The sequence below is a fragment of the Sciurus vulgaris genome, assembly GCF_902686455.1.
Source record: "Sciurus vulgaris genome assembly, chromosome: X".
Taxonomy (NCBI): Eukaryota; Metazoa; Chordata; class Mammalia; order Rodentia; family Sciuridae; genus Sciurus; species Sciurus vulgaris.
This window is the reverse complement of record NC_136471.1, coordinates 73626299-73642897: the sequence shown is the minus strand read 5'-3', so window position 1 is coordinate 73642897 and position 16599 is coordinate 73626299. Positions and strand designations below refer to the sequence as shown.

The 16599-nt window shown below is 37.6% G+C and overlaps 1 protein-coding gene across 4 annotated transcripts in view; it reads right to left on the bottom strand.

Moving 5' to 3' along the window:
* Positions 1 to 15765, bottom strand: part of MAGT1 (magnesium transporter 1) — a 38979-nt gene extending 23214 nt beyond the window's left edge. For 2 of the 4 annotated variants that reach the window (XM_079123073.1, XM_079123074.1), the window contains exons 1-2: positions 15539 to 15763; positions 4698 to 4867 (exon numbers count right to left, since the gene is read on the bottom strand). In XM_079123073.1, the coding sequence (XP_078979199.1) occupies positions 4698 to 4867; positions 15539 to 15640 (272 nt within the window). In that variant the 5' untranslated portion in view covers positions 15641 to 15763. Of the gene's footprint in view, positions 1 to 4697; positions 4868 to 15538 lie in introns of all 4 variants that reach the window. The other 2 variants (XM_079123071.1, XM_079123072.1) reach the window with 2 other exon arrangements.
* Positions 15766 to 16599: the final 834 nt, after the last annotated feature.

Here is a 16599-nt window from a genome sequence, read left to right as displayed (position 1 = left end):
TAACATGTAAAACAATTTCTAAAATCAATGTAGTTCATCAGCAGTAAAAACATGGTTCAACTAAGCATTTTTTCAATGGGAGAAATATTAAAAATCATTGACAAGTAAGTCAGGCTCTGCTGACAAAGTTAGGACAAACCTTGTTTTAGCCTAAGAGAAGCTTTATCTCCAGTGTTGGAGATTTCACCAGAAATCAGTACTCCATTTCATACTTTGTACCTGTTTATTATCAATGCTTTTTCAGCGATCACAGGAAAAATCCAGTTATTTGTCTCCACAACAATTTTGAGATGTGATCTTTCTACATTGTCTAAACCAGCCTCAAACTCCTGGGTTCCAGCTATTCTCCTGTCTCAGTATTCCCTGTGCTGGGACTGCAGGCTCTAACCACTACAACCAGTTTCCATATTTTTCTTTTGGCAATGCTGGGGATCCAATCTAGAGCCCAAGTGCTCAATCACCAAGCTACATCCTCAGCCCTATCAATAATTTTTTTTTTGTGGTGCTGGGAATTGAACCCAGGGCCTTGTGTATGCGAGGCAAACACTCTACCAACTTGAGTTATATCCCAAGACCCCTTATCCATAATTTTTGGATACCCTAAGATACTTCTAACAATTCAAAGACAAGGTAAAATTATTTTCCCCAGAGAATGAGGAACTAGAGAATTAATCTACTTAAAAAATCTAAAGCACAAATGCTACTTGATAAAAATGCAATCCAATGAATTGTTAGGATGAAAGATAAGCCTATGGAATTAAGATTAATTAAAACCTCAAGTTATCTTTGACTTTTCCCATATCTCCCATACACTTTAGTTTGTAAGATCTATCGATTATTTATTTGTTATTAACTTTCAACTCTATTCTCTCCTCTTTCTTTTAGTGCTGGGAATTGGACCCAGGGCCTTGTTCTTGCTAACCACACACTCTACTGCTGAGTTGCAAACATCCCCAGTGTTTACTGCTATCATCTAGGGTCAGAACCTTAATATCTAATAGGATATTAAAATACTAACTCTACTTTCTACTGCTCCAATCATTCTGAAGCTGCAATATACAGCACTCTTCTTAAATTACTACTCTCCTGAAACTCTTCCTCTTCTCAGAAACCATTATTTCTGTTATATTGTCTTTCAAATACTCTCCAAGCTCTTTCACTTATTATTAAATGTTATCACCTAGATCTGAATAGTGTATCGAGCTTTTATTTGTTCATACTATTAATCAATATCAAACAGGATCCCTTGATTCCAGCACCTATCTCTGTATTCTTGAGCATATTAGTGCTTCCAATCAAAATATCCTGACTCTATCTAAATCTGATCCATTTCTCTAGTCCTAGAACAAGTCCTATCTCCTCCATTATACCAGTCCTAACCTAATCACTCCTGTTATTGTGCTTCCTCAAATTTCATAGTATTCATTATGCATAAAGTTCACCTTGCTGGGTGTGGTGGTGCATGCCTGTAATCCCAGCTACTTGGGAGATTGAGGCAGGAGTATTGCAAATTTGAGGCTAATTTGGGCAATTTACTGAGACCCTATCTCAAAACTATAAAAAGGGCTGGGACTATAGCTCAGTGGTAGAACATCCCTGAATTCAATCTCCAGTACTAGGAAAAAAATGTTCCTACAGTACTTAATCACAGATTGCCTTATAATGCCAGCTAAATTTTCAAATGTATATCTCATTTCCCTAAACTGATGATAAGGGTAGGATGTCATTCTTACACTTCTCATCCTGATAGCATAAACACTACAGTATTATTCAAATTTCTGTTGCTTAATTTTTATTTGTTGAATGAGTTTAAGAAAATGTAAGTTAATTTTTTAATTAATTACTGGGGGTTGAACCCAGGGGCACTTTACCACAGAGCTATATCCCTAGTTTCATTTTTTAATTTTGAGACAGGGTCTTGCTAATTTGATTAGAGTCTCACTAAGTTACTAAGGTTGGCCTCAAACTTGTAATCTCCCTGCCTCATCCTCCCGAGTTGCTGGAATTATAGGTGTTCACCAATGCATCTGAGGAATATGAGTTAATTTTAAATTTGGTCTTATAGAAAGTAAGATACCAGGTAAAACTGTGGTTAGTAAGAAACCCATTAGGGCTGGGGTTGTGGCTCAGTGGCAGAGCGCTTGCCTAGCATGTGTGAGACCCTGGGTTTGATCCTCAGCACCACATTAAAATAAAATAAAGTTATTGTGTCCACCTACAAATAAAAAACAAAATATTAAAAAAAGAATCCCATTAATTTGCATTTAATATGCAATTATGAAAGATTTTGTATTTATTCCCTGACATATTTGTATACTCCTGATTGCTAAGTAAACTAAATTAGAAGTATTTCTAATGTTTAATCATAGTTAATACCTACTCCTTTTCCTTCTTATATTGACTTTTAATTTATACCCAGCATCCATCCCCCAAAATAAGAACCACAGAGTCAAATACCTTAACTAGCCCCTACCTCCAGTGAGAAAATTCTTTCATTTAACAAGGCTTACAGGCTGTCAGCATTTGGAGAGACTTCAAGTTTTTATTTAACTAGTTTTACATAGAGGAGCTTTGTCATTTTACTTAAAGTGAATTCCCAGGTCATATATGCTGATCTAAAAATATGAGTAAACACAGGATGTCACATGCCTATAGTCCCAGTTACTCAAGAGGTTGAGGTGGGAAGATCACTTGAACCCAGGAGTTCAAGGACAGCAGTATAACATAAGACTCTTTCCTTTAATTAATGAGAGAATATTTATGTAAAAAACACTAAAAAGCTAAAGTTAATTTATTTTACAGTATCTATCATTTTCAATTGTCAATGGTGTTTTTGTTTAAGAGACTAGCAATCTTTATCCCTAAGATCATTCAGAAACAGTAAAATAAATTAGTAAACCATCACTTGATCAAAATTTAAGGGACATTAGTTTCCATCTCCAAGGTTAATAATCACCACAAAATAACAAAGAACAAAAAAATGTCTCTAAATCATACATTTGTAGCTTTAAAAATTCTATTAATAGGATTGGAGTTAAAGCTCAGTGGTAGAGCACTTGTCTAGCATGTGTGAGGCACTGGGTTCAATCCTTGGCACTACATAAAAAACCAAAGTTATAAAAATTATTTTAATTGACAAAAAATAACTATATATTTATGGTATAGTGTGAGGTTTTGATGTACACATACATTTTGGAATGATTAAATCAAGCTATTACATCACTCATCTACTTATTCTTTTGTAATGAGAACATTTAAAATATACTTTTACAATATATAGCATGTGTGCATTCATTGCAATATATGTATCTGACAATGTGGAGTCACTTTTTTTTTTTTTTTTTTTTTTTTTTGTGGTGCTGGGGATTGAACCCAAGGCCTTGTGCTTGCGAGGGAATCACTCTACCAACTGAGCTATCTCCCCAGCCCTGGAGCCACTTTAAAGAGTGAGTTTTGGAGGCTGGGGATGTGGCTCAGTGGTAGAGCGCTTGCCTGGCACATGTGAGGCCCTGGGTTCAATTCTCAGTACCGCATATAAATAAATATATAAATAAAGGCCCATGGACAACTAAAAAAATTAAAAAAAAAATAGAGAGTTTTGTCTTGTATCTAAAGTGGATACAACCATGTTTAAACTGCAAAATTTTTACTTGCTAGAGAATCTAGTTTAATATAGTGGTTTGGCCTCTGATTATTTATAGGTTTTATAAATTTTAGAATCAATTTCTCTTTAAGGTGGCTCTGATTTTTCAACTCGTGCACATAAAATTGAGTTGAAGTTCAAAAAATACTTTTAGTAATTTCAAAACATACAATGCATTATTATTAACTGTGTTTACCATGCTATAACTATAGATCACTAAAACTTATTTGTCCTATCTAAATGAAACTATATACCCTTTCAACATCTTCCCTTTTCCCATCTCACCTCCATTCCTTTGGTAACCACCATTCTACTTTGTGCTTCTCTGAGTTGGACTTTTTTTTTTTTTTTTTTGAGGTGTAGCAGGGATTGAACCCAGGCAGTGCTTTTATAATTTTAAGACAGGGTTAGGGCCTCACTAAGTTGCTGATGCTGAGGCTGGTCTCAAATTTGCAGTCCTCTTGCCTCAGTCTCCTGAATTACTGGGATTACAGGCATGTGCCACCACGTCCAGATGAGTTAGACATTTTAAAACTCTACATGTGAGATCACAGGTTTCTTTGTTTCACAAGAAGTACCCTATTAATTCATATTCCAAATTAGTATGAAGCCATCATTATTGCATTAATAAACACCTCAAATTTTGGGTAGACCACTTAAAATCTGGGATGCCCATGTCTTCCAAAAAATGGAAGAATATTTGCTTTACCTACTTTTTGGGATTATTATAATAAAACAAGAGTATGAAGTTGAAAGGATTTATAAATAATAAAATACTACATTGATGCTACTGGCACATAGTTTTATAAGTTGATAACTGAATACAGTATCATTGTTTGATTTTTAAGTAATTCATATGATGCCTCCAATACTTTATTCATACTCCCCCACCAACATATACAACCAAAATTTGATATAAAGACTAGTAATATTATGTGTTACTACAGACATCCTAAGAAGGCACATTATTTATGCTAATTTGGTTCTTCTGGGATTGAGAAATGGTTAAAATATTATGAGTTATTTATTTTAATGTGTAGTTGAAAGTTCATACTTGCAAACAACACACTGTCTATGAAGTTGGAGAGCAGTGAACATGACAATAACGGAGTAATTTCTTGGTGGGGCTTTAACAAGGCGACGGAACTTGTCTCCATTCATTCTTATTACAGGTCTTTTATTGGTCCACTCCATCAGCTGACTAACCTTTTCAGATAACACCATCTAAAAAAAAAAAGGGAGCAAGCTGTTAATATTTTCAACTTGGCATTTAAAGCTAGAAGTGGTGGCACATGCCTGTAGTCTCAGCTATTCAGAAGACTGAAATGAGAGAGTTGCTCAAGCACAGGAGTTTGAGACCAGCCTAGGCAACATAGTAAGTCCCCATCTCAAACCAAAACAACAACAAAAAAGTTACTCTAGCTAAGCAACTTACTGAAAACCAAGACTATCAAGCAGAAGTACACAGAAAATGTTAGAGAACTAAAACCAAAATTGGATAGTTCAATGTAATGAAAATTATTTTTAAAATTTATAATTTCATAAGACTTAATCAGATATTACAACTTTGATAAATTTCTTTATTACTTACTAATAAATGAAATATAAAATCATAAAGTTTTTCATTTGCCAAATATTGCAAAGAATGTTGAATTAAACCAACTAGCTAATTTAATATAAAATTTTACTTATTTTGAAAAAAGCTACAAAGAATAGTCTTGAAAATGAAGAATAAAGTGAGAAGAATTACTCTACATGATTTTTTTTTACTACAAAGCTACAATAATGAAGACAACATGGCACTGCTGAAAGGATAGACACAAAGGTTAATAGAAGAGAATAAAGAACCCCAGAAGTTCGGTGGGGTGGCTCACGCCTGCAATTCCAGTGACTTGGGAGTCTAAGGTAGAAGAAGGATCCTGTTTGAGGTCAGCTGCCAGCTGAGGCAACCTAGGTAGATCCTGTCTCAAAATAAAATATTATAATAAAGGTTGGGGACTTAGCTCAGTGGTAGACCATTTGCATAGCATGTGCAAGGCCCCAGGGTTTGATCCCCAGCCCTGCAAAACAAACAACAACAACAAAATCACAAAAACAAAACCCAGAAATAGACCTACACAAATAAAGCCAACTGATTTGTTTGTACAAAGGTGCAAAAGAAACAGTATAGAAAGAAGATCCCTTACAGTAAATCATGCAAAAGCAAATGAAAATTCATAGCCAAAGATATGAAATTCTAGTGATATAAAATCATACATAGCTTATATAAAATTAACTTAAAATTGGACAACAATTTTATATAAGGTATATATGACAACATACTTAAATGTTGTATGGACAACATATTTAAATGTAAAGTTCTTCAGAACATATCTGACAAAGGATTAGTAGCTAGAATATGTGTATTTGTGTATTTTTTAATGATACTAGGGATTGAACCCAGGGGCATTCTACCACTGACATTTCCAGGCTTTTTTATCTTGAGACAGGTTCTCTCTAAGTTGCCAAGGCTGATCTTGAACTCACAATCCTTCTGCCTCAAATCCTGAGTCACTGGAATTACACGTGTGCTGCAGTTCTTGGTTGCAATATATTTTTTATAAACCTATAAAACTCAACAGTAGTCAGGCATGGTAGCACATGCCTGTAATCCCAGCTACTCAGGAGGCTGAGGAAGAAGGATTCCTAATTCACAGTCAGCTTCAGCCACTTAGTGAGACCCTGCCTCAAAATGAAAAAGAAAAAGGCTGGGGATGGGGTCCAGGATGTCTTGGTTCAATCTCCAGCCGTACAAAAATCAAAACAAAAGCCCCCCAAAACTCAAACATAAAAAACAAATAATTCAATTAGAAAATGGGCAAAATACATAAGACATTTCATTAAGGAGGACCTACAGATAGCAAATGAATGGGTGAAAAGATGTACAATGAGAAGCCCTGGGTTCAAAATCTAGCACCGGGGGAAAACAACAGTTCAATATCATCAGCATTACATAAATGCAAATGAGGAACTGAAAGAGACACCTGCTATACAACTGTTACTAAATAATATATAGTGACAATACAAAATAGGAGAGGACATGGAAAAATTGGATCTCAAATACATTGCTGGTGGGGAATGTATTATGTTACAGCCACTCTGGAAAACAGTTTGTCTGTTTCTTTAATAATCAAGCTACTAAAGATATTCTTCATACAATATGGTAGAAATGGTCTGGACTTAGTAAATTGTGACTATTATTTAACCTGTAAAAAGTGATATAATGTCTCTGAACTTAATTTTCTACATTTTTTAAAACAAGGACAAAAATTTGCAAAAAAAAAAAAAAAAAGGTACTCTTATCATACAACATAGCAATTGCAATCCTGGGAATTTATCCCAGAGAAATGAAAATTTATGCCTACACACAAATAGAGCTACATTTTGCTTCTTCTTTTTTTAATAGTAAATCATCACAGGGCTGGGGCTATAGCTCAGTGGTAGAGCATTTGCCTCAAACGTGTGAGGCACTGGGTTCCATCCTCAGCACCACATAAAAATGAATACAGGGGCTGGGGAGATAGCTCAGTCGGTAGAGTGCTTGCCTTGTAAGCACAAGGTCCTGGGTTCGATCCCCAGCACCCAAAAAAAAAAATGAATACAGATTTTCTTAAATACTTTTTTTTTAGTTGTAGATGGGTACAATATCTTTATTGTATTTATTTATTTATTTGTGGTGCTGAGGATTGAACCCAGTGCCTCACATGTGCTAGGCAAGTGCTCTACCACTGAGCCACAACCCCAGCCGGAATAAAGATATTTAAAAAATAGTCACTCATCACAAGGCAGTGGAAAAGCAGCATTTTTGGACAAGGGAAATTTCAGTTTGAGATTAAATGCCAACATATTTATTTATCCTTTTCTTCATCTTTATCCTTGATGTTCAATCTTTGCAGAATTATACAGAAGTTAGGTGCATGCCTATAATCCTAGTAACTCCGGAGGCTGAGGCAGGAGAATTGCGAGTTCAAGGCCAGTCTCAACAACTTGGTGAGCCTCTGTCTCAAAATAAAAAAAAAATAAAATAAAAATAAAAAGGCCTGGTGGTAAAGTGCCCTTAGGTTCAATCTCCATTACCAAAGGGGAAAAAAAAGATAGAAACGGATAACGAAATATGGAAGGCAAGAGTCTTGAATCTCAATGTAGATAAATGCTAACTTATGATTTTGCTCTTCTTTACAGGGGTGTCTATAAAGGGCTTGGAAATCATGGAGTAGCTCATCATTCAGAAGTATTTAACCACTCACATTTCCCATTACCTATATTCTACTGCTTTACATTCTAAGATACTTTGACATCTGATCCCGTCTAGTCTACTAGCTATTAGACGGCAGAAACACACAATATCTTATCACATATGCATCACTAAGTTAAATGTGTACTGAATTTCTATTTAATGAAATGCAGCTGGATAAAAAGTTGAATAATATTCCATTGTGTGTGTGTGTGTGTACACACACTTACATACAGGGTTTGCACTTCTCTAAGTGTTGAGCACTTTTTCATATACCTGTTGGCTGTCTTCTTTGTAAAAATGTCTACTCAAGTATTTTGTTCTTTGTTTTCTTTTTGCTGTTGAACTTGGTTTTGTTGTAGTTGTTTCCTTGCCATTAAATTATATGAGTTCCTTCTTTAAAAATAAAGAAATGTAGCTGGGAATGGACTGACTTGCATACATTAGCATAAAAGGAAGAAACAATGACTGTACATATAAACACCTACGTAGAATCAAAAGGTTTTTTTTTTTTTTTCCATTTTAGGAAGAGAATAGTAAACTGGATTCTAAAAATACATGATTTGCCTTTAAAGCATGTCTGAATTCAACTAATACTGAAACCAATTTTATTTCCTTAGTACAACTCCATAAGTGATGGGGAAAAAATGCATAAAAATTAGTTTTAGCCAGGTATGGTGGTGTATATCTATAGTTCCAGATACCCAGGAGGGTAAGGTGGGTGGAACACTTGAGCCCAGGGGTTCGAGATCAGACTGGGCAATATAGCAAGACCCCATCACAAAAACAAAGTTTTGAAGCAGATACAAAATATTCAGTAAAAGTCACAAAATCAATATGCTACATATGGAAAACCAAACAGACTACAAACTTATAGAGAAATATAGATTCGAAACCTGAAGATAAATAGATATATACTGGAAAGACAGACATAACAAGTAATTGAGACTTGTGGAACAATGAAACAAGTAGTTGGTAAAGCCTATGGGAAAGAGCAAACCAGGGAGGTAGATAGGCTAAGAGGGGCAAGTGGTGATCAAAACAACTTCAAGAATCTGCTAGTTCCTCCCAGTTCAGACAGTATTAGTTAACATTTTTGAAATATGCATTCTGTATTTTAAAGCCATCATTATTTTTGTTGTATTTTCAAATTAAATTTGATAGTTGCTAGCAAATTCAAACAATTTGGCTATTTTACTTTCTGTAATAAGAGATCCCGGGGCTGGGGAGATAGCTCAGTTGGTAGAGTGCTTGCCTTGCAAGCACAAGGCCCTGGGTTCAATCCCCAGCACCGCAAAAAAAAAAAAAAAGAGATCCTATTTGGGCCTATTTGAGAAAAAAAGTGTAAAGTTTTAACAAGTATTTTTATAGATTTGCATATTCCATCTATATTTAACCATACAGATACATGATCATACCAAAAAAACAAATGTGCTTTGAGTAAGTTATAAGTACATACAGTTTTCTTTTCTTTCTTTTTTCTGGGGGGGAGGTATTGGTCTTTGAACCCAGAGGTGCCTAACCACTGAGCCATATCCCCAGACCTTTTTATATTTAGAGGCAGGATCTCCCTAAGTTGCTAAGGGCCTTCTGAAGTTGCTGAGGCTGGCTTCGAACTTGCAAACCTCCTGCCTCAGCCTCCCACACAGCTGGGGTAACAGATGTTTGCTACTGCAATATAGCTTAAGACCATTTTATCCAGGAAAATATAAAAAATGTATAGTATTCTTCATCCTATGTATTAATACAATAGAAAGATAATATTTTTGGCTATTCAATCCCCAAATGATTTATCAATAGAAGACAGTAGTTCAAAGGAATTATATCTTCTTTCTAAAAGTTTATAAAGTGGGGTAATCTTCAAAGGACTGCTTAATGCAGTGGCAATTAGGTAAATTTCTGAAAACCAACTGAAAGCAGATCACAACAAAAAACTAATTCTAAACTTTTACAATAAAATTATATGAACAAAGCCTGGAACATGAAAATTATAAGAGCTGGATGTGGTGGCACATGAGCCTGTAATCCCAGCTACTTGGGAGGCTGAGACAGGATGGTTGCTTGAGTTTAGGAGTTTGAGGCCAGCCTTGACAAACATAACAAGAACCTGTCTCAAAAAAGAAAAGAAATGTTCCATTTCTTATTCACAATAATCAAAAAAATTTTTTTCTTGCAATACTGGGGATTGAACCCAGAGACAATTTACCACTGAGCTACATTCCCAGTCCTTTCTATTTTTGAGATCTGGTCTTGCTAAATTGCTGAGGCTGGCCTGGACCTTGTGATCCTCCTGCATCAGCCTCCTGGGTCACTGGAGTTACAGCAGTGTGCCACCAGTTCAGGCTTACTTCAGAGTTTTAAATTTGCCAGGTGTAGTGATGTATGCCTGCAATTCCAGCAACTCAGTAGGCTGAGGCAGAAGGATTGCAAATTTGACACCAGCCTCAGCAACTTAGACTTTGTCTCAAAACAAAAATTAAAAAGGGCTGAGGATGTATTTCAGTGGCATAGTTTTCCTGGGTCTCACAATTAATAGATATATATATGCAAATAAACAAATAAAATTTAAAAGGGCCGGGGATATAGCTCAGTGCTTTACGAGCATGTGCAGGGTCCTGGGTTCAATTCCCATTACCAAAAAAATAGAGTAAAGAATGGGGCTGGGGTTCTGGCTCAGCAGTAGAGTGCTCGCCTAGTATGCATGAAGCACTGGGTTCAATCCTCAGCACCAAATAAAAATAAATAAAATAAAGGTATTGTGTCCATCTACAACTAAAAATATTTTTTAAAAAGAGTACAGGTATATTATTATCATTTAGAGCTAAAACTGATTGTTATTCAGATACATTTTGAATTTCAGAAGTAACAAAGCTAAGTACCACCAATCTGAATTGTTCTAAAACGTACCTCCCTTTCCTCCAAAACTTCTTTGATCATATCTTTATTCTAGGGTTTATGCATAAAAATTCTTATTCAGATGTTAGAAAATAAAATTCCTGGTTAAACAATATATCTCCAACTCCATCCTTAAATTAAGAGTGAGACTGAACAGACCTAGAAAAATAATTGGCAGGTAATTACCAAAGAAGACAGTGAGCAAAGAGAGAATTTTTAATCTTTAGATGCCATCTGTTCCAGTCTCAGTTCACCTACTTCTCAGATTCAGATAAAATGTATCACCATCTCCTTTCCTAGATTTTTTTTTGGAGGGTGTCTCAACTTTTTGTTTTGTAACTGCTATTGAATCTGTTTTTCTGTAATGATATATCTTCTAAAGACTGCAGGGTTTTGCACCTTTGTCAGTGCTAGAGAATGTAGTTTTTCTAATGACAGCCTAGTTCTTAAAAAGATGCAGGTGATGGGCTGGGGTTGTAGCTCAGTGGGAGAGCACTTGCCTAGCACACGTGAGGCACTGGGTTCAATCCGCAGCACCATATAAAAATAAATAAAATAAAGGTATTGTGTCCATTTACAACTAAAAATACTTTTTAAAACATGCAGGTGATTTTATTTTCTGAAATAATCCTCATAAAAAAAGATCACAAAAGAGCAATTGAAAAACATCTTACCACCTGGTCTGATAGTAAAGGCCTGTAATCCCAGTGGCTCAGGAGGCTGAGACAGGAGAATCACAATTTCAAAACCAGCCTCAGTAACTTAGCGAGGTCCTAAACAAATTAGCGAGATCCTGTCTCTAAATAATATATAAATAGGGCTGGGAATGTGGGTTGGTGGTTCAGTGCCTCTGTGTTCAATCCTCAGAACCAAAACCAAAAACATGCTTTTTCATCTCTATCATGCTGCCTCCCTAAGACAACACCAGATTTAAGGACAAACAACTTCCCTTCTACCACTAGGGAAAATAACTCAAAATAAAAATAAAAAGTTACTGCAAAAGAAAACTTCTTTGGCCTAAGAGAGCACAGAGCATTAGAATGCTCTGGAGGCAGAACAAGAATGGAATCACAGTTCAAGTTCTTATGGTGGTGCTTCTTTGAACAACCCCTAATCTCTCTTGCTTAGTTTCTGTTGGGACTAATAACACGTTAACCAACTGAGGCTGACTCCTTACTTCCTGGTGAGTGAGCAAGATCAAGGCCTCAAAGGCGGTTTCAATAGTTAATGATGATAAATCGGACCACCATCAGGGATTGGTTAACAACAGTTCCACAAAAGTGGTCAGCTCCCACTTGCCATATAGTCCTATGGGACTCTCACCTGTGTGAACCCCCCATGCCTTGCTCACCTTTAAGCTAATTGGTTCCCACCTAATCCCCACCCTACATAAAAGCTGTGTGATTTCCTCAATAAACGAGATTCCTGATGTGCCTCATGCGCTGACAGACCTCCCAGCTCTAGTGTTTCCTTTGCCACTCACACTCATCATCCTGCTTGGCCCCCCGTATTCTCCTCAGGCAGGCCCTGAGGAGGTACATCGGACCTTGTTGCCCTACAAGGAGCAACAAGTTTCAGTTTCTAAAGAGGTTAATATTTTGTAGTGTTAATGTGAGGATTTTTGATATTGCATATAACCATGGTGCCTGGCATGCAGATCAAATAATAAGTCCATGTTCCAATGAGAACACTGTTAAAAGTATGAGATAAGTATGGTAGCATTCCCTTCAGCAATAGACATGCATGAGGTATCTGAGTGATTTTTTTTCTGGTGCTGGGGATTGAACCCAGAGACACTTTACCACTGGGCCTACTTTCCCAGTTCTTTTTAGTTTTTGTTTTGAGGTGGTGTTTCACTAAGTTACCCAGATTGTCTTCAAAATTGAAATCCTCCTGCCTCAGTCTCCCAACTAGCTGGGGTTACAGTCATATGCAACCAAGTCAAGCAAGATGCTCACAGTTTAATGGGGAAGACTGGTATAAAAACATTGACATAATGATATACTGAATTCATGTCAATTCACCTGGTGGGAACCAAGAAAAGTATGGCTGAGGAAGAAGGTATTATTTAAGCTAAGACTTGAGAGTACAAACCCTCAGGTGAATGGCAGGGATAAGGTAAGAGACTCCAGCAGAAGTCCTGCATGTGCAGGCAGGTAATTCAGTAGGACTAGTCCAGGAAGCAGCAGAGCAGAAACTGGCGATAGAGGCCTTTTTTATATCTGCAAAATAGGTTAAAGGGTTTTCAGATTTTTTAACTTAGCGCCTCTGGCAGCAGTGTAAAGAATAGGTTAGATACAGGGTAACCAGGTAAGCAGTTACTGCAATATATTTGCAAGGCAAGAGCAGTAAGAGTCTGAATAGTGGGCATGAAGGGAAGGGAGTTAGAATCCGATTCATTTTCTAAAAAAATTATTTTGAGGTAAAATTCACATAACTTAAATTTACCACATTAACCATTTTATTTATTTATTGGTCATCAATAGACCTTTATTTATTTATATGTGGTGCTGAGAATTGAACCCAATGCCTCACACATGCTAGGCAAGCGCTCTACCACTGAGCCACAACCCCAGCCCAAATTAACCATTTTAAAATTAAAAAATCCAGTGTTGCTTCCTTTTGAGAAATAATTTATTTACTGCTGAGCACTTCTGCTTCTAGTTTAGTGAGACAGTAAATTAATAAACATAATTTCACTGGTAGAAACCCCTAACTTGGGGTTGGGGATGTTGCTCAGTGGTAGAACATTTGTTTAACATGCACTAAGGCCCTGGGTTCAACCCTAGTACCAAACAAACAAACAAACAAACCCTTCACCCTTTTATTTAAAATGAGTAAGAGATGGGTGTGATAGGGCACATCTGTAATTCCAGCAGCTCTGGAGGATAAGGAAGGAGGATCTCGAGTTCAAAGCCAGTCTTAGCAACTTGGAAAGGCCCTAAGCATCTTAGCAAGACTGTCTCTAAATAAAATATTAAAAAGTGGGTTGTGGTTGTGGCTTAGTGGTGAAGTGCCCCTGGGTTCAATCCCCAGTAATGAAGAAGAAGAAGAAAAAAAGAACAAGTGGCTATTGCAGAAATTCAGACAATTCCAGTATATAAGGTAAATACTGAGAGCATTTCCCTCAGTAACCATACCAACTGCCCAGAGATAGAGACTGCTGATTACCTTTACATATGCATATACACACACTTACATATATATGTATATTTTAAAATAAGAATTCTAGCATATAATATTATGTACTGCTCTCCATCTTGTTTTCCCCATAAGAATGGCTTGGGACTCTTCCTAAAAAGCACATAAATTGAGCCCAGTGGCACACACTTGTAATCCCAGAGACTCAGGAGTATGAGGCAGGAGAATTACAAGTACCAGGGTAGCCTCAGAAAATTAGCCAGCAAGGCCCTCAGCAATTTAGTGAGACCCTGTTTCAAAATAAAAATAGCCAGGCACGGTGGCAATTGCCTGTAATCCCACTGGCTCTGTAATACTAGCAGCTGGAGAGGCTGAGGCAGGAAAATCCCAAGTTCAAAGTCAGGCTCCTCAATTTAGCAAGTTCCTAAGCAATTTAACAAGACCCTGTCTCACCTTAAAAATAAAAAGGCAGCCAGGTGTAGTGGCGTACACCTGTAATCCCAGAGGCTTGGGAGGCTGAAGCAGGAGGATTCCGAGTTCAAAGCCAGCCTCAGCAATTTAGGGAGACCCTAAGAATTTAGCGAGACTCTGTCTCAAAATAAAACATAAAAAGGGCTTGGGATGTGGCTCAGTGGTTAAACGTCCCTGGGTTCAATCCGTGGTATTAAAAAAAAAAAAAATATATATATATATATATATATATTATGGCACAGATATTTCAAAACTCAATGTTAAAATTCATTTGTTGGGATTTTTCGATCGCGAGTAAAGGGTACTGTAACTCCTCCACTTCCTAAAGCTTTTAAATTCCACAAAGAGGGGTTCTTAGTTCTGTTCATATATCAAGTGCTTAGAACAGTGTATTGTATGCTTGATAATTTTTGCATTTTTTGAACATTTGGACAGTGTAGTAAACCAAGCCTAATTTCACGCCAGCTAATTTTCACACTCCTGAAATGAAAATGGTACAATACATTTCTTGCACATGTACAAGGGCGTTACATTTGGGCCGGTCCCCGCCTGTAATCCCAACGAGTCGGTAGGCAGAGGTAGGAGGATTACAAGTTTGAGGCTAACCTCAGCAACTTAGTGAGACCATGTCTTAAAAATCAAAGGGTTGGGAATGTAGCTTAGTTGTTAAGCAACTCTGGGTTCAATCCCCAGTACCAAAATAAACAAAAACAAACAAACAAAAACAAAACAAAAACAGGAGAAGAAGTAGTTACATTTGCCAATAAGAGAAAGACTTGTATTCTACCTGTGGTTCTAAAATTGAACTCCCTACCCCCAACACTCGATAGGGCCCAAACTCAAAGAAGTGTCAAAACTTGTAGTTATACACATTCACAGGCCTAGAGAAGCCAGGTTGTAACCTACTCCACCCCACTGTTAGATTACACGCCCAGAAAACAAAGCGTTACAGTTTGTTCTCTCGAGGAGCCAACAATTCTAAAAACGGCGGCATTGAAGACACTAAAAGGCACAGAAACTGGCGGGGAGAGAGGGACAGGAAGGAGTGAACAGATTCTTTCATGCCCCACACATTGGGGGGGGGGGAACCCGATAGCTGAAAGCCGCGTCCTCACCTCCTTCTTTCTTTGAGCAGACGCCGAGGGAATCTCGTAAATGAGCAGCAGCGCCACCACCATGGTCACAGACACACACCAAAACCACCTACGGGCTGCCATGTTCGCTTGTCTCCCCCTCCGTAAGCGAAACTTTCCTCTGGCGGGGTCTGAGGGTGGGGCGTGAGAAAAGGCAAGCCGGCCCCTTGCCTTCCCTCATTGGTTCAGCTCAGCCCTGCGGGGCGACCCCTCACATTACGTCACAGTGGGCAGCTGCTAGACGCCCGCTAAAAGACAGTTCGCTTCTAATTGGTCCTCGTTAGCCAATAGAAAAAGGCTCATCTGGAAGCTTTTCATTGGTCCGCTAAAAATGAAGGCCTGCCCGTTTCATTATGCGTGAAGATGACGCACTTAGCGGCGCTTGAAACACGAAGCACTCATGCGCAGTTGTGAATCGTTGCAGATGAAGTCTAAAATGGCTTGAAGTAGCTAGAACGGACTCTTCAGACTCACTTAGAAGTCCTCGAAATTCACTTCTTTCGTGTAATATTCTACAACAGGACACGTGAATAACAGGCACTTACTCCCTCATCCTACCTCCCAATTACTTCAAAATGAAAATAAGTAAAAGAAAGAAAAACTATACTTGAGGGAGAATTTTTTTTTCCTTAGAAAAGTAAATGTGACCAGGAGTTTGTTGAACCAAGCAAACGCGTTGTTGTCCTGGAGTATTTTCTGCGTGACAGTGCACGCCCTAGGCTTTACCTTCTTGAGCTCAGTTCCCAAACTGGTCGCCTCCACACTCAAACCAGGTTTCATAGGATTGGAGGGGTTTCTGTTTGGGTCAGAGGTAGATAAAATGCCCAACTCTCAAAATTTTTTAAATGGGAGGAGGATCCTAGTTTTAACGTGAAGGTGGCATGCCAGTCCCAAACCCAGACTGATGTGTGTGTTTTCCGATGTGGGGCACGAGTTTTTTCTCCTCGCTGCGGCATTTGCTTTGCTTCTTTGGTACATAAGAATTTAGAACTCAAGGGCAGAAAGCAAACCATAGGTTATTGAATATTCATGCCCTAGGTTTT